The sequence below is a fragment of the Manis javanica genome, chromosome 16 (genome assembly GCF_040802235.1).
Source record: "Manis javanica isolate MJ-LG chromosome 16, MJ_LKY, whole genome shotgun sequence".
Lineage (NCBI taxonomy): Eukaryota > Metazoa > Chordata > Mammalia > Pholidota > Manidae > Manis > Manis javanica.
The window spans coordinates 68,033,255-68,051,090 of NC_133171.1; the positions used below are offsets into that span (position 1 = coordinate 68,033,255).

The 17,836-nt window shown below is 44.2% G+C and overlaps 1 protein-coding gene across 6 annotated transcripts in view; it reads left to right on the forward strand.

Annotated features, from left to right (window-relative positions):
- The window catches only part of DTNBP1 (dystrobrevin binding protein 1), a 149,856-nt gene extending 132,337 nt beyond the window's left edge, over positions 1 to 17,519 (forward strand). For all 6 annotated transcript variants that reach the window (XM_073225160.1, XM_073225158.1, XM_073225159.1 and 3 more), the window contains 3 exons: positions 8,002 to 8,157; positions 15,752 to 15,895; positions 17,165 to 17,519. In XM_073225160.1, the coding sequence (XP_073081261.1) occupies positions 8,002 to 8,157; positions 15,752 to 15,895; positions 17,165 to 17,382 (518 nt within the window). In that variant the 3' untranslated portion in view covers positions 17,383 to 17,519. The remainder of the gene's footprint in view (positions 1 to 8,001; positions 8,158 to 15,751; positions 15,896 to 17,164) is intronic.
- The last annotated feature ends 317 nt before the right edge of the window (positions 17,520 to 17,836 follow it).

Below are 17,836 nucleotides of genomic sequence, written 5' to 3' on the forward strand. Positions count from 1 at the left end.
CTGGGTTTAGGAAACAGCTGTTTGGTAGCTGTTCTGAAAGGCTGAACTTGGTGAAGTCTCCTTAGGAGTGGCTGTGAGTTCTTCATTGTCTAATAGGGATATTTATTCTGACTGTCTGCAAATCCTGCCATTATTATAAACTACTATATTTTAGGTAAGAAGCATCCTTTTGTAGTTGCATGTAAAAGAAGTAAGTTCCATTTGGTTCTTGATAAATGTGTATAAGGGTATGCATGTGTGTGTGTGTGTGTGTTGGAGGGCAGTGAAGAAAAGTTCTGTAAAAAGTCATTTAACTTTTTAAAAATGTGTTAACTTGAGTGTGCAAGAGAATTTCTTCCCCCAAATACCAGTTCTGAGGAAGAAGAGCTCTATGATACTTCAGAATACTTATAGAAATAAAGTGTTGTATAAGATAATTAGAAGTGTGTCTTGGAACTAGTGGTTGATGAATGCTATACTGAAAACTTTTAAAAACTGTGGAAACAGAGCATAGAAGTTGATATCTTTTAAATGCATGTATACAAAACCCAATTCTAGGAAAGTACTAAGTACAGATCTTTTTTTTGGTCAATCTGAGATGATTTGTATTCCTTTTTTAAGGTGGACTGGAGGTTGGGAGACTAAATGTGCCCACAGTGCCTTATTCTGAAACCTAAGTTAAGGTAGAAATAAAATGTACTATAAATGGTTAAAGTACAGAATAGATGGGTTTTCAAACTGGAAGATATATCTTGTTGTATATTTTGTCATTTTCTAACAAGTCTTCAATTCCTGAATAGATTTTTTTCTAAAATTAAGTACATTTTACTATCAAATGTAAATAAAGCAGGGGAAAAAGAAAAATTTTCTAAAGTACCTTTAGAAAAATAGCAATTGTTGAAAATATTTAAGAGGAAATTGAGACTTGCTTGTAACAGACACTCCAGAAAAAAGGAGGAGGAAAGAAACATCCCCTGTATTACAGTGAATAAGTCTCACCAAATGCTGTGAGGGTGCAGGGGAAGCAGGTAGCTGACACATTGATGGGGGGATAGAAAATGGAACAGCCACGCCACAAAAGGGTGTCATGGTTCCTTTAAAAGCTAAAAAAAAAAATGCATTTATTTTATGATCCAGTGATTGCATACTTGGACATTTATCTCAGAGAAAATGACTTATTTCCATCCAGGAACTGATATACAGATATCCAAAGCAGCTTTGTTGATAATAGCCAAAAGCTAGAAACCATGCAGGTGTCCTTCCATGAGTGAGTGGTTAAACAAACTGGTACATCCATACCATGAAATTCTACTCAGCCATAGAAAGGAACAAATTATCAATACATGCAACTGCTTGGGTGAACCTCCAGGAATTTATGCTGAGTGAAACAAAGCCAATTTTGAAAGGCTATATGCTGCATATTTCCATTTATGTAACATTCATGAAACAGCATAATTATAGATTTGGAGGACAGCTGAGTAGTTGGGGAGGGGGCCAGGAGGAAGGGAGTCCTAGCTCCAGAGGGTAGCATGAGGGGCCTTGTGATGGTGCCGTTGGATATCTTGATTATGGTTGTTACCCAAAACTGTACATGTGATGAGACTGCATGGAGCTCCCCACACACACACTTGAGTGTGTGTATGGATGGTGAAACCTGAATAAGCTCTGTGGATTGTACTGATGACATTTTTTTTTTCTTTTTTGGTTTTGATAGTGTACCATAATTCCATACACAATGTTAGCATTGGGGGAGGCTGGGGATGGGTGCACAGGGCTGCCCTGTATATTTCTTGATGGCATCCTGTGAACCTACAGCAATGTCAAAATAAAAAGTTAAAAACAACTTCTAGTGGCATAAAAAAATTGATTATTGTAACTTCATATAGTTCTACCTAATCTGAGAAAAGAAAACCTGGTACAACAAAGTACTAGTTGTGATCATTTATTTAGGGTGACTTTGGAGGAATTTTCACCTTATGTGTACCTTTTTTATGATTAAAAATTTTCCACAGTGTAGATGCATTGTTCATGCATCAAATAACCCACTGAGTAAATGCAAATAATTAGAAGCATAACAGTGTCAGTTAATCCCAGTTTGTAAATTCTATCATACTGACAGAATTTGGTGTAGCCTTTAGTGGTCATATCATTTTGACAGCCTGTTGACAGTTGAATTTTTTGTTTGTTTGTTTTTTGGGGTTTTTTTGTGGGTTTTTTTTTTTTTTGCTGTTTGTTTTTTGTTTTTATTTTGTTATCATTGATCTACAATTACATGAAGAATATTATGTTTACTAGGCTCTCCCCTACCCCAGGTCCCTCCCACAAACCCCATTACAGACACTGTCCATCAGCATAGTAAGATGTTGTAGAATCACTACTTGTCTCCTCTGTGTTGCACAGCCCTCCCCATTCCTCCCCCCCCACATTATACATGCTAATCTTAATACCCCCTTTCTTCTTCCCCACCCTTATCCCTCCCTACCCTCCCATTCTCCCCAGTCTCTTTCCCTTTGGTAACCATTAGTCCATTCTTGGGTTCTGTGATTATGCTGCTGTTTTGTTCCTTCAGTTTTTCCTTTGTTCTTATACTCCACTGATGAGTGAAATCATTTGGTATTTGTCTTTCTCCGCTTGGCTTATTTCACTGAGCATAATACCCTCTAGCTCCATCCATGTTGTTGCAAATGGTAGGATTTGTTTTCTTCTTATGGCTGAATAATATTCCATTGTGTATATATACCACATCTTCTTTATCCATTCATCTACTGATGGACACTTAGGTTGCTTCCATTTCCTGGCTAGTGTAAATAGTGCTGCGATAAACATAGGGGTGCATCTGTCTTTTTCAAACTGGAGTGCTGCATTCTTAGGGTAAATTCCTAGAAGTGGAATTCCTGGGTCAAATGGTAAGTCTATTTTGAGCATTTTAAGGAACGTCCATACTGCTTTCCACAATGGTTGAACTAATTTACATTCCCACCAGCAGTGTAGGAGGGTTCCCCTTTCTCCACAACCTTGCCAACATTTGTTGTTGTTTGTCTTTTGGATAGTGGGGATCCTTACTGGTGTGAGGTGATATCTCATTGTGGTTTTAATTTGCATTTATCTGATAACTAGCGATGTGGAGCATCTTTCCATGTGTCTGTTGGCCCATCTGAATTTCTTCCTTAGAGAACTGTCTCTTCAGCTCCTCTGCCCATTTTTTAATTGGATTATTTGCTTTTTGTTTGTTGAGGTGTGTGAGCTCTTTATATATATTGGATGTCAACCCTTTATCAGATCTGTCATTTATGAATATATTCTCCCATACTGTAGGGTACCTTTTTGTTCTATTGATGGTGTCCTTTGCTGTACAGAAGCTTTTCAGCTTGATATAGTCCCACTTGTTCATTTTTGCTTTTGTTTTCTTTGCCCGGGGAGATATGTTCATGAAGAAGTCATGACAGTTGAATTTTTATCTGCCATAATTTGAAAAGATTTGTTCACCTATTTGTGTTTAGAAATGTACAGATATTTCAGTTCTCCCTTGATCATGTCACATGTTTTTAGCCTCACAAAATTTGTATTCTCTAACAATATAAGAACATGTGAGCTGTAAATATTTAAATTATGGATTTTAAAGTTATTCTTAATCTTGGTTATTTATCTTAAATGAAATGTTGTTAATCTGATATTCTGTATAGGCCACCAGAATTTTTCTTAACTCAATTATATTTTATTCTCTTCTAACATTTTTGAATTAAAGAGATTCTCATTAACCTCTTAGCAGAGAGGTTTATACTGGTGTTCCTCACATCCATTTTCTTCCTCCCAGCAGCTGTGGGGGCCAAGTTCATTCATTAACACCTCACTACTTTTATTATTTATCAGTTCTTTTAAAAGGCTTAGTTGTGGAATAGGTTGAAATTGTTCCTGAAATGAGCTTGATATAAAAAAAAAAATCTATTTCATGTATCTTGTGCCATCCTTATGCCCCATTAAAACATGTAATTGAGAATTGATTATACCATCTTCCCTGGTAATGGAATTTTTTTTGTTGTTTTGAGAAGTTATCCATTTGAAATTGATAGCAGTGGCTAAAGTGGAAGCTGCAGTCAGATAAAACTTGAGAAATGATCTGGAGTTGAAATAAAAGGAGCCAGACCTGGGCTGATAATGGGATTAAAGGATCCCTCCTGACTCCTGGTGGGAGAGCCACTGCATCATTTTCATGGCTTTTTTCTTTTTCATCTTTGGGCTATTTGTTGAAGTTCTTGAAGTCTTTGTATTTGTTTTGCTTTTCCCAGCATAATAAATGCTATATCTTACTTGTGAACTAGGGGTCATTTTTCTTTGTAGGAAATGTTCTATAATTTATATTTTTCCATAGTCACTGTAAAATGCAGAAGCTTCTAAATCCCTGGATTTGAAATTATCCCTCAAATATCCTTCCATCATCTCTCCACTCCTTAATGTGATGGTTTCTTGGTGAAAGCTGGGCTCTTGCCTCCAGGGCACAAGGCACGCTAGCACATCCTCCTGAGGGCGACCTGGCCGCTGAGCGGCACAGCTGTTCTTAATGTCTGCAGTGGGCTTTTTCTTCATGGACCTGAGTGCGGAGTGGGGGGACTGCAGTGTGCTCAGCTCTCCGGGTTCTAGTTTAGCGGTCAGCCCTGAGGTGCAAAGGGGCTCTGAAATAGAGTGGGGCCAGTGTAAAGCAGGTAGGAATATTTCAAATAATGTGTAACAAGATTTAAAACTAAAAACAGTGATTTTCTTTTCTTCAAGTGATTTAAAATTCCCTAGTCCAGCCCTACAACCCTTTGTGAGTGTTGAGACATGATTTGGTTTCATTCCAAGATAAAAGTCCTAAGATATAAAAATCTATAGGACATAAAATTCAGAAACATGAGAAAATTGAACAAAAGCCAAGAGAAGAATGAAAGTTTTCAAGTTACAGAACTTTATCTCTGTATATTTATAGAAAATCTTAATTCAATTAAAACAAAATATTGTTTAATGAAATCCCCTTTGATTTCTACCTTAATGTTTGCTTTTGACCTGCTTATTCTGGCTTTTTTTTTTTTAAAGATTGAACATTGTTTGAATGTCGGAAGCACACCTTTCCTTGGGGTTGGCTTATTCTCATGCACTTGGCAGTGAGGAAGCATGTGAATGGACAGGTTGATGGCTGAAGTGAAGCAATGAAAGGACATCCTCTCCAGTTCTTTCTTTCCCCTCTTAGGAGTACACTCTAAATTCCTTCCAGATTTACTAAGGACACTGAAAGGTGACTAATTCTTAAGTGTCTGAAGGATATCAAGTATACCACAGTGGTTCAACAGTTACCCATATTATTAAATCCTCACCCAAATTAGTGCAGTTACTGTCAATATATGAAGATGTTACAGAATCATTGGCTATATTCTCCATGCTGTACCACCGTCATCCCTGGGTCCAGCCTATATTGTGACTGAGAGTTTTGTGCCCTGTTATCCCCCTCACCCTCCCCATCACCCACCAGCCCCTCCTCCCCCATGGTCCCCACCAGTCCCCTCTCAGCATCTGAGTCAGCTGCTGTTCTGTTTTCTTCTGGGTAACTACCATTCTACTCTCTGTTTCTGTGAGTTCTCGTTTTTTAAATACCACAGCTAAGTAAGACACAGTGTTTGTCTGACTTCTTTCATTAAGCACAATGCCCTCAAGGCCCATCCGTGTTGTCTAGAATAGCAGGATTTCCTTCTTTCTCAAGGCTGAAAATACTCCTGTGTGTGTACATTTTCCTCATCCATTCATCCGCCGCTGGACGCTTCGTTGTTTCCATACCTTGGCTGTTGTGCATCATGCTGCATGAGTGCTGCGGACAGCTCTTCAGGGTCTGTTTTCATTTTCTTTGGATGCAGATACCCAGAAGTGGAACTGCTGGATCTTACAGTATCTCTATTTTCAGTTTTTTGAGGACCCTGCATACTCATTTCCGCAGTGGCCGCACCAGTTGACATTCCCACCAGCAGTGCACCAGGCTGCCTTTTCTCCACATCGTCAACATTTGTCACCTCTTGTCTCAGGACAGCAGCCATTCTGCCAAGTGCGAGGCGGTATCTCATTGTGGGTTTTGTTTGCATTTCCCTGATGTGTAGTGATGTGGAACATCTTTTCATGTGCTTGTTGGCTATCTGTATGTCTTCTTTGGGAAAACGTCTATTCAGATCTTCTGCCTGTTTTTAATCAAATTTGTTTTGTTATTACTGAAGTGAATGAGTTCTAACACCCCAAAGATGTTGACGCTCCCCACAGGTAAACCAGAGGCAACAAGGTCTCAGATGGAATTATTTTTTCAAGGTTTGGGGCCCTGTGTTCATCCCAGGAGAGTAACTTAGTTGAAACTGTTTGTTCTTCCACCAAATTCAAGCTAGTTTTCTGTCTTCCACAGAGTAAGCATTGCAAAATATTTCTTTGTGTAAAAGCGCTCAAGTTGTTTCTTGATTCTTCAGCCAGTCAGATTCGGGTGGAGGCTGGAATTCATACAACCTGTTTGAAGTGGCCCATATGGCAGCGTAATAAATAGATCACCACAAATGCAGTGGTTCATAACACACGTGGGTTAGATTGCAGTGGGTAGGTCCGAAGTCAAGGCTGCTGTGGCTGGGTTCCCTGCTCAGGGTCTCACAGGCTGAGGTCAGAGTGCCACACGCCATTCTGGAGACTGGAGAGGAATCCACTGCAAAGTTCATTCCTGTTGCTGGCCAAGTTCTAGCTGTGAGTTGTGAGTCCGAGGTCTGTTTTCTTGCTGGCTCCCAGCCTGGGGCTACTCTCAGCTCCTGTACACCACCTGCATTCCATACCATACAGTCCGCTCCATCTTCAAAGCCAGCAAGGGAGAATGTCCCTCATACCCCTTGCCGCTTCTGGTCTCTTTCTCCAGGAGAAGTCCCAGCTCTTAATGGTCCAGCTCACCCAGATGACTTCTCTTTCCTCAAGTCACCTATGCCTCAGAGTTTGACCCATTCACACTAGTAAACTCTATCACACTAACAGTCCCGGGGCTTATGCAGGGTGTGCGCCCCAGGGCGCAGAGACCCTGGAGGCTGTCCTAGAAGCCTACCTACTACTGGATACAGAGGACTTGTGAGTTAAAAGCACATTTAGAAATGACCCTTGGTGCATGTACAGGTGAACAGTGGTGCATGCCTGTCCTGATTTTATGTTTTGCATCCTCCGTGCCTGGAGGAAAGATTAAACCACTAGGAAGTGTTTATGGAAGGGTAAATCTGGGGTCCTTATTTGTGTAATGAGGTCATTACTGACTGTATTGATTGTTCTTGCCTGATGTTACTGACTTGGCCTTAATGTGAAGGGTCACCATTCACTTTAATTATAAAATTATTGTAATATTATTTCATTTAACTTGCACATTGGTATTTAGTTAATATTTCTATGCCACATTTTCAGGTAAGTAATGTGAGGCTCAGAAACTTCAGCCAGTTTGCATGGTTAATAAACAGCAAAGGGAGGAAGAGGCACTTTTCCTATACATAGTAGCCACATATTTATTTGCTCTTTAACAAGCCTACTGAGTGCTTACTATGTGTCCGGCTCAGAGCTAAGTAGTAAGATACTAAAATGAGAAATTTGTGGTCAGTCTTCCTGGTTGCAGTCCTCTAGAAGCCTCAGTCTTTACCTTGTACTGAAATGTGTGCGTGAGATACACAAGTTCCATCAGTGTTGTGGAGCCTCAGGACGGAGCAGCAGACTCACCTTGAGTGGAAGGGTTGACTGAGAAGTTGTCTTGAAAGTGAACAGCTATTGTGTGAAGAACAGGAACTGCGTGTGCGTAGGTCACTGTAGGCGGAGGATGCAGCACAGGCGTGGGACTGCTGGGAGCTGGATTGCCAAGGTCACAGGAGTGAGGGGGTTGGACAGGCAGCAGGGGCTGCGCCAGCCCAACTCTGACAAGCAGATGACAGTATCAGCTTGGAGGGTTGATATGGCCGGATCTTAGTTCCTTTTCAAACCTTGACCCATATTACCCCATTTCCTTAGCTGGACTCAAGGCAGAGCACACGCAGAAGGTCCTGGAGATGGAGCACACCCAGCAGCTGAAGCTGAAGGAGCGGCAGAAGTACTTCGAGGAAGCCTTCCAGCAGGACATGGAGCAGTACCTGTCCACGGGCTACCTGCAGACGGCAGAGAGGCGAGGCGAGTTGGGGGGAGGGCCGCTGGGGGTGGGGACCCCCTGGGTACACTCAGATGGTGTCCTGATGTGCCCCCGCCACCAAGTGGGGCATGGGGGCACCCAGTCCTCAGAGTCCCATCGCCGGACCCCCAAAATAAGAGTTGAGTACATCTTGCCATATTTGTCTTGTCATTGTTTTTACCTCTTCCTATAGTTCTAGTCTTTATTTGAAGATATTTAGAAGACATGAAATACGATTTTTTTTAAAGTAAAAAAAGACAAAAGAAACATTACCCATAATTTTAAAGCCCAAAGTCTCTTGCTATTTTAGGTGATTCTTAGTCTGTGTGTGAGAGAGAGCGCGCCTCTCTATCTACTTGGTCTCAAACTGTACACAATACCTGACTTTACATCTAACTTTTCTTAATCTTGTATGGGCAGCTGTCAGGTCCTGAAAGGGGTCTGATTTAACAGCTGTGTCTTCGAGGTCAGGATGTGTGCTAGTGCAGGTAACCAGTCCGTTGAACATTTGCATTCATTTACCTCTCTGTAGATGGCATGCCCCTGTTTGTGTGCACCTCTGAGAGTCCCAAGAACAAGCTGAGCAGGGGAGAAGTCAGGGACTCGGCTCCTCCATCCGGCATCAAGACCTCAGTGGGGGTGGCTGGGGTTGGCAGGGCCAGTGGCGTCAGGTGGCTTACATTTCCTGTCACTGGTCGCCATGGGTGGTGTGCAGAAACATCTACCTGTGCGGCCACCCTCTGTTGGCAGTGCCTGGCCACCTCCCGACACTCCCTCTGCTGCCCACAGCTCTGTGCTCAGCCATCAGCCTCTTCCCTGGCCGTGCCCTGCATTTATCCCTGCCACCCTCCCTTCTCATCCTTCCTTGTCACTCAATTCTGTCATCCTCCAGAAGAACCTGAGGAAATCAAAGGCAGAGAAAGGAAAATAGCACAGAAAACAGATGGATAGCAACATCTAAATCACTGAGAGGTTCACTGTGTGGATAATGCTTTTAACTTAGTATGGATAGAACAGATTTGAAGTTTCCTGGCTTTATCTTAGTCAGCTTTTCCCCTTTGTACCCCACTGACCTAGAGTCTGTCTCCATCTAGAAAAGTCAGGCTGCATGCTCCCTCAGAGGACGTGCATACTCACCTCACCTGCTCAGGGTCCGGAGAGAGCAGGCCTTGTGTCCCCTCATGGTGGATGCTGTTGGCTTGAGCTGCCATACAGACCACCACAGCCTGGGAGCCTTAACAACACTGCTCACGTCCCCCAGTTCTGGAGGCTGGGAGCCCCACATTGAGGTATGGCTGATTTGGTTCCCAGTGAGGACCCTCCTCTGGCTTCTTTCTGCCATAATATTGGGGGGTTAGGGCTTCAATCTGTGGATTTGGGGGACATTTCTGTCCACAACATACACCCTGGCAGATCTGCCCTGCACCCCTGCGTGTAAAGAGACAGGGAGGGCCTGGAGGGGGCGGGAAGGAGAGCAGCACCAGAGTGCTCACTGTTGGACACTTCATCCTCCTGCGGCTTAGTTCAGCACATGCTCCTGAGTGCCTGCCAAGCGTTCAGTGCGTTCTCGGCCTGGAGGAGGCAGAGAAAGTGGAAGTGCCTCTTCAGCAGCTCCCATTCTCAGGAGAGCCGGGAACGCACACTGAAGTCATGAGGCGGTAGAAGCGTGACAGGCTCACGAGCACCTTCGTATTGCTGGCCACCCTGGAGACAGGCACTAGCCGTGTATCCTCCGTGGCTCCGCTGCTGGGCTGAGGAGTGCTCAGCCTGTACTTGTTGAATAGATAACAAGTATTAAGGAATTGAATTTTTGTGGTTTTGAGCACCTGAAAAATAATCATCATTCAAAACAGTGTTAGGCTGATTTTTTTTTTTTTTAAGGTTAAAAAAAAAATGGTGTCAGGCCCATGTTGGCCCATGTGTAGAGTTTGAAAGCTGGATGGCTTGGCCTTGTTATCTCTGCTCCAGCTGGAACCGACAAGGCCTGCACTGGTAACAACGGGCGCATCTCAGGGCTGTGCAGAGCATCCTTAGCCATCCCAGCCCGGCGAGTCCCACATCCCTTTCTTACAGAGTATTCATCTCCAATGATGAACATGGGGATGTTTAATTTAGAAGAATCAATCAAAGTAAAAAATGTCTACAGTGAACATGGTATTTTGGGCCCACTCCACTAAATCAGAAATAGCAGTCTGCATTTTTCTCACTTTCCAAAGCGTCATTCTTTAAGACAAGGGCATGAAAAGTTTTATCCAGAAATTATCAGTGAGAAGGGGGAGGGACCTCTGTGATCACTTGCATGCGGGTAGAGCTGGATGGAGGCCCCCTTGCCCAGGGCAGAGGGCTTCACGTGCCCGACGAGGAGCAAGGTTGTGCGGTGCGCCAGGAGGCAGAGGGCTCAGGGCCCCGGGATCTGGCAGTTCCGAGTGCTGTTGGGGCCCAGCGCAGCCAGCTGCTTCGTGAGGCCCTGACCCAGGTTTTGTCTTACACCCGCCTGATGATCCTCTTTTCTCAGAAAAGCATTTTTATTGCCTTTCTGTTACTGCTGAGGGCCAGGGTATCTTGAAGATGTAGTTAGTTACGAGTAGATCACCTCGGAGATGCCTGTGTATGCCTACAGTTAGATCTGGTTCCTGTGCTTCCCTTGCAAACCAGTAATCTAGTGAAGCTGAATCCTCTGAGGCCAGGGGGTGCTCCCCTGTGCCCCCAGACACTCTGACTCAGCCCTGGGATGCTCCAGAGTGGACCCAGTGCCCTAGGAGCTGATGTTTGGGCCAGGGACAAAATTAACAAAATCAGAAGAGACAGAACAGATAAAAGTGCACCTGTACTAAAATTTACATGGTGCCCCCAAGAGTCAAAACAGAATGCAGAACTACCTCAAATAAAATTGCCATCTTATGATTTTAACTTTTGATGATTATCTCCCTGTGAGGGTTTTATTTAGAACTTTGAAACTTACTACGATCCATTACTGGTTTTCATTTTAATTAGGAAGTATTTGAAATATCCAGAAAAGAACTGAAAACAATATAACATACCCATTTCCAGATATGTTAACATTTGTGAAATATCTGAAGCAAAGTAAAATATTGAGATATTCCAGACATACAAAAAGGTATAATGAATAATCCAAACCAAATTCTGACCACCCAGCTGCAGAAATAAAAGCATCACCAGCATGGTTGAAGGCCCCAACCCCCCGCTTCCCTCCAGAAGTGACTTGTCTCCTCATACGTGTCCTACATGTGGATTTCACATCAGTGTGTGGTATACTTTGCACATTTTAAAAGCTTTATAGCAGTGGCTTTACACTGTATGTATCTCTACGAAGCTTGCTTTCTCATTTCTCAGGAAGGCATTTTCATTATCATCACCCATACTGATACGTTTCACTCAATTCATATTCATTCTTAGAATGTATTTCCATTGAAAAAATATACAGCTTCTCTCATGCTGTGACTTATCTGCTCTAGGAGGTCTTTGCTGAGTGTGTTTATCTTGAATGTGATCAGCTTTGCTCATTTTTTTGTTTGCTTATGGTTTGTACTTTTGTGTTCAGGAAATCCTTCCGTCCAAGTTACAAGGCCACAGGTGTAACCTGGATGTGACTCCAGGTTAAAAGAACATTCTACTGAGTTTTATGCTCAAGAGTTTTGATGTTTTCCATTTTATATTTGGTTCTTAAATTCACCACCAGTTGATTTTTGTGTACACTGTGAAGTAAGGATCCAATCATAATTTGTTCTGCAGCAGTGACCACTCATCTCGGCGCCAGCATGCTTTCTGCACCGCCTCACTGCCTTCCATCAATTCCAGCACCATGCGAGGCTTTTCTAGGCTATCTGTCCTGCTCTGTCTCCTGTTTGTCTAGCCGTAAGCCCAACCTGCATTGTCCTGGTAATTCTTCACCGAGCAGTTGGGGCAGCTTTGCCCCCAGGGAACATTTGGCAGTGGGGGCGGGGGTTGCTGGGTGTGACTGGGGTAGGGCTGCTTCTGGCATCTGCAGCACCCAGGATGCCCCACAAGGAGCACCTGGCACGTTACCAGTGCCCTCAGCTGAGGAACTGACTTCCCATGAAACCAGGGTGCGTGTGCTGGAGCTGCTCCCCCACATCCTGCGCACCTTACACCTTCTTTGTTCTTTAGCATTGTCTTGGCTGTTCTTGGCTCTTGTTCTTCTGTGTTAATGATAAAATCAGATTTTCAAGTTCTGTGAAAAGCCTGTCCAGGATTTAATTGGAATGGCACTCAGTTTCTGCAGAGGAAGAACTAGTGTCTGAAGGGTGTTGGGTTTCCCTGTGCACCACCATGGTGGCCTCTCGCTGGCATCCCGGACCAGTGACTTCTCTGTGGGGGGGTTCTCTGCTCATCTTCTCTGATGCTTGAGAAGTTTCCTGTCTCATTAATTTAGCAAGTTTTCCATGGAATCCATCCAGCTGGTTTAGGTTTCAGTGTGGTCCGTGCTGTTCACCTGAGTCTGTGGTACTGGGGGTGAGGTTTCCCTTCACAGTCCTTAGATGTCCATTTGTGCCTTTTCTTCATGACGTATCTTAAAACACTCATTTCTGTTTTCCCCAAAGATCCATCTTGCAGTTTTGTTCTTCCTACCATACCTTTAATTAATTAATTGCTCCTCTGTAGTGCTGGGCGTTTTCTGGGTTTTGTTTCTTGGTCTAATTTAAGTTGAATATTTAGGTTAGATTTCCAGTATTCTTCTGATGCATTCAAAACTACGAATTTTTCACTTGAGGTACCAATTTAACAGAATTGTAGAAGTTTTGGTAACTTTCTGGGTATTTAAATTTTCCTGTTAAGGTTTCTCTTTTGACTTGTGAACTATTTAGAACTGTGTTTTTAAATAACATTGAAATACCTTTTGTTACTAGCTTCTAATTAAATTTATTTGTGGTTAGAGAATGGTATTTTGATTTTCTTTTCTTCCCAAGACTACCTGTACGGCCTGGTACAGCGTTTTCCTACGTTTCACGTGTATTTGAAAACAAGATTCTGTGTGATAGGTGCGGGGCTCACGTGTCCATGTCATCGAGCTTGTTAACTGGGTTAAATACTGTTAATAAATTTTGGGTTGTTTAATTATTCCTTATCCATTGCTTATGGATTTGTCACTTTTTCCTTGTCATTTTGTCATTTTTTTACTTTACCACACAAACTTTTAATCGTCTTCATGGCAAATAGATGTGCTTTTTCCCCCTTAACGTCTACCTAGCTATGTCATCTTTCTTCAAGTTAATTTTATTTACCTACTTTCCATTCTTCTCAAACTTCTAATGTTTCTGTGTGTTTGTTTTAGGAGTGTCTCCTATAAATTCAATCTTACAGTCTGGCAAATTTCATTCATTTACATTCATGATTACCACCATACTGGCTTCATACCATCTTACTTAGTGCTATTTTCCTGAAAACTTGTCCAATGCTTTTTAGTCCAATTTTTTCTAGTCCTGTTTTAATTAGAGGATAGTATAGACAATAGAGATAAGTCAAAGCAAGGGCAGAAACCAAAAAGGAGAAAGGCCTCCTTACTGCACAGGAAAACCTGCATGTTACCCACCTTCCAGCAGCCCCGCCCCAGAGCAGGTCCAACCACCGTACCAGCAAGAGCTGCCTGAGCAGTCAGCCTAGATGATGCCCTGGGACAGCACTGACCCGGCGTCCCCTGTGGATTCGTGTCGGCCAGGCTGTGCAGCAGCTGTGACCTGGATGTGGCCGTGGCCCAGGTTGACAGCCTAGTGGAGCCTGAGGCAGAGCAGGCTGATGCCAGCTGGCTGCTGACTGCCTTGTTCTGGAAGGTCCCACTTCATCTGGGGTCATCTAAACCATAATAAAAGCTTGAAGTAGAAACCACATTCTCTTTTCTCTGATTTTAGTGCTGGACTTTTGTGTCCCTAGAGATAGATATAATCAGATTCTCCTATGTCCCAGGTGAGTCAGGGGTTCTCCACAGCTTCCTCTCTCACCCTGCCTTCTTACTCATGGCTGCTCAGCCTGGGAGTTCTGCCAGAGTCAAGTCCCCTGAAATTAGATAGGATTTTGATCGCATTATTCAGAGTTTTACACATACTCACAAATTCACACATTTAATGCTTTCTTGCATCATAAGCCTTCCTCCTATTACTGTCACTGCCTTCCTCACGCCTATAGCCGAGCACAGGCTCATGGTAACATGCTTCTGCCTGACAGTGCTTGTATCTTAACAGTTTATCTTAAATGCTATTTAATGATAACTTGAAAGATGGCATTTATCTCACCTCTTTAAACGTATTATTCCACTCTCTTCTGGCTTTTATTGTTGAGAAGCTGTCAGTTTCCTTATCTTTCCTACTCTGTCCTTTGACGCCTGCCAGTTTCTCGGCAGCCACTGTATGTGAGGATATCTTCTTTCTTGGAACCTCTTCCAGCTTCTGAAACCCAGGACGTCAGGTCTTGAACTCCGGAAGGTAGCCTGTTTGAATTTGGCTGCTCTGGCCCAGCCTCTGTCTCACCTTGGAACTCTGAATGTACCCACGTCCCACCTTTCTATTTCCTTGCTGAATAGTGGAGAATTTATTCAATCCTTCGCCTATTTCACTAGTCCTCTATTTGGCTCTCAATAAATCAATTTAACTCATGCCCCCAGTTTTACATTTCAGTGAGTAAATTTTTCCTATCTAGAAATCACTTGACTTTTTCAAATGCCTGGTCTTATTTTTGACACCTTGTTCATTTTATAAGTTCCATGTTAATTCAAATATTAAAAGTAATTTAAAATTCTTGGGAAAGGATGCTAGTAACCGAGTTTGTTTCTGCTGGCCCTCATTCAGTGATGTGTTTCCGTGTGTGTGCTGTGAAGTCTCAATTGGATCTTCAGTTTATATTCCTGTGAGACCCAGGGTTCAGGCTGTGTCCACATGTGGAAGCTTTCCTTCTTTCAGGCACTGTCTGGGATGACTAGATGGCTTGTAGTTTCCTGGACCACAGAGGTGGTTTAATAAGAACATCAGACCTGGGAGGCAGCCTTCCCCCAGTGCCAGCTCAGACTGACTCCTGGTGGCCTCACAGCCTCCTTTCGCTGCTGGGCTGGCTTCCTCTCCACTGTCGGTGCTTTCATTGCATGGAGCTCTCGGTTCCATCTGCCGACTTGGAGTCACAAACCTTGTCTGCCATTACGATTGAAGACTATAGAAATATCACCAGGGCAGTGAGACTTCCACTAAGTTTGGGGGCAGCTACAGGCAGAAGGTAGGGGGATGTCTGGCCAGAGGGCGCCCCCCTCGTGCAGCTGCAGGCCGTCTCCTCTGAGGCAGCACCTACCTGCAGCAGCAGAGACCTGCTTAGTGCCGGATGTGTCTGTCTTTGCCTGCAGGCAGAGGGGTGGGAGGTGGCTGGCGAACAACGCTGCTCCACAGGATGGAGTTGAAATACCGAACTGGAACCTGTCCTTTAGTAACACATTGCTGTAAGCTCTATTTTTGAAGTTCGCAGTAGCAGGAGATACTTTATACCTAGAAAACAATGTAGTGAGCCTAATGTGGTTGAAATTAAGACTTTTAAAATACTGAAAACAAAAGCATAACTTCCTGTGTTATCTCTTCCCAGAGCCCATGGGCAGCATGTCGTCCATGGAAGTGAATATTGACATGTTGGAGCAGATGGACCTGGTGGACATATCTGACCAGGAGGCCCTGGATGTCTTCTTGAACTCAGGCGGAGAAGATAACACTGCGCTGTCTCCTGTCCTAGGTAGGCTGCGGTGACCAGCTGGCATGGACTTAGTCACACGTTTACCACCACTGCCCTCCAGAGGGAAGACACCAGAATAATCCGATTAGAGACAATGTACAGATCGCAAAGCTCCGTCACCCTCTGCTTGTGCGAAGCCCTCCGTCCACACCAGTGTCTGGCCTCACAGTTGTGGGCAAATGAAACACAAAAAGGAATTTTAAGTGCTCTCCCCAAATACCTTCAGACAAGAGAGAGCTTACCTAATTCACATTCACTTGCTTGTCTCAGAAATTAAGTTGGGTTTTTGCAGTTAAGGACTGGAATTGGGGGAGTGGTGCCCCCCACCCCGCTGTGGGGCCCGTGTGCCTGTGCTGCTCTGAGCAAGGCTTGTCTTCCTCAGACTCTTACCCTTCCCTCAGCAGACATTTGATCTCTGCTCTGGGCAGGGACAAGGTCAGCCCCTGTCCTCTATTTTGGGCCCTTTCACTCAGTTTGCTGCTTTCCCAAAAGTTTGTTTCACATTCATTCAGCAAATATACCTGGGCTCAATTTACATTTCAGATCAGACCAGTCAGGCTGGGTCCTCAGATTCTATCACAGCATTACTAAAAGCATTTGTTTTTGCACACAGTAGAAAGGGGAGGCAGAGCCTAGGGTTCCTGCCACCCCGGACTCCCCTCCCTCTGAAGCAGGGTCCCTTAGGTGGCTCGTGCTGGTGTCGTCTCTCCCTCACTCCTGACGTGGTGGCAGCGCCCGCCCTCCTGGCAAATCTTTGAGACCAGTGTTTGGGACCCAGGCCTCCCTGCCCTGGATGTGTCAAGAGATTTAGAAGCAGTGATTCCATCATCTGCTTATGATTGATTCCTTTGAGACCTGTTCTAATCCCCAGAAAACTGAAGAAATGCTAAAAGATCAAGTTTTCCTCTTACCATTGATTTCTCTGAATTCCTTCAGAGGCTGTAAAGAAGTCTGATCATCACGGTTACGTGGAATGCCTCTCCAAGGAAAACACCACGTACCTCTGGGCTTACAGTTTTACTGGATATCAGAAAGGGCTCCAGGCCTTTCGTCTGTCCTAGGTGGCAGAAGGCTCAGCTAGGGGCCACCTGGCTGCCTCACGTAGCTCAGCCTCTTCCAGGGAGTGTCTGCACTGTAGCCCCCGGATGACCACAACAGAACACTCACACGCTGTATGTTGTGTGCGAGCACAAAACTGCCATCTGCAGTGGCAGTCCTAAATTTCAGCAGTTCTATGACAAGTTTTTTTTCCTGCTTTATTTTTTGCAGGATCTGAATCAAGTATTGGTCAGAATGAAATTATTCTTCAGGTTCCAAATTCCTCCGAGTTACGAGGCAAGCTGCCTTCCTCATCCTCCATCTGCAGCAACCCGGCTGCCCAGGAGCCCAGCGGAGGCGGAGAGTCCCCGCTGGTTCAGTCTGACGAGGACGGAGTTGAAGTGGACACAGCCCTCACCACTCAACACAGTGACGACAGTGACTCCTGAACACAGCCTGAGAGGACGGTGCGGCTGCACGCAGAACCCCACAGAGGCAGGTGGCTTTACGGAGGCTCCTGATTTTTACACAGTTGCCAATGTGTGACAAACTGTAAGAATCATTAATAAAATGTGAGGACATTCAACCGAGAGCATACATAACCAGTCTGTACAGAAAGGCTTGTGAATACACACGTCCTTCAGGCCTTGGGAGAGCAGGAAGGGTGGCTCAGGTCCATGCATGGCTTAGCACTAAGTAAAAAAAAATCTCTTTTGCAGGTAGGAAGTTCTGCGTCCTCCACACTAACTGTCAGACAGCTCTGACAAGGTGTGGGTTTCCATCCCTTCAGTAAGAGTAACAGTCCACCAACAGCCTCTACTTTGACCCCACATGCACGCATGCCCAAAGGAAGGAAAGTGGCCCTAAGCCACATTAGTACTCTGTCCTTGCTCGCAGGGACCT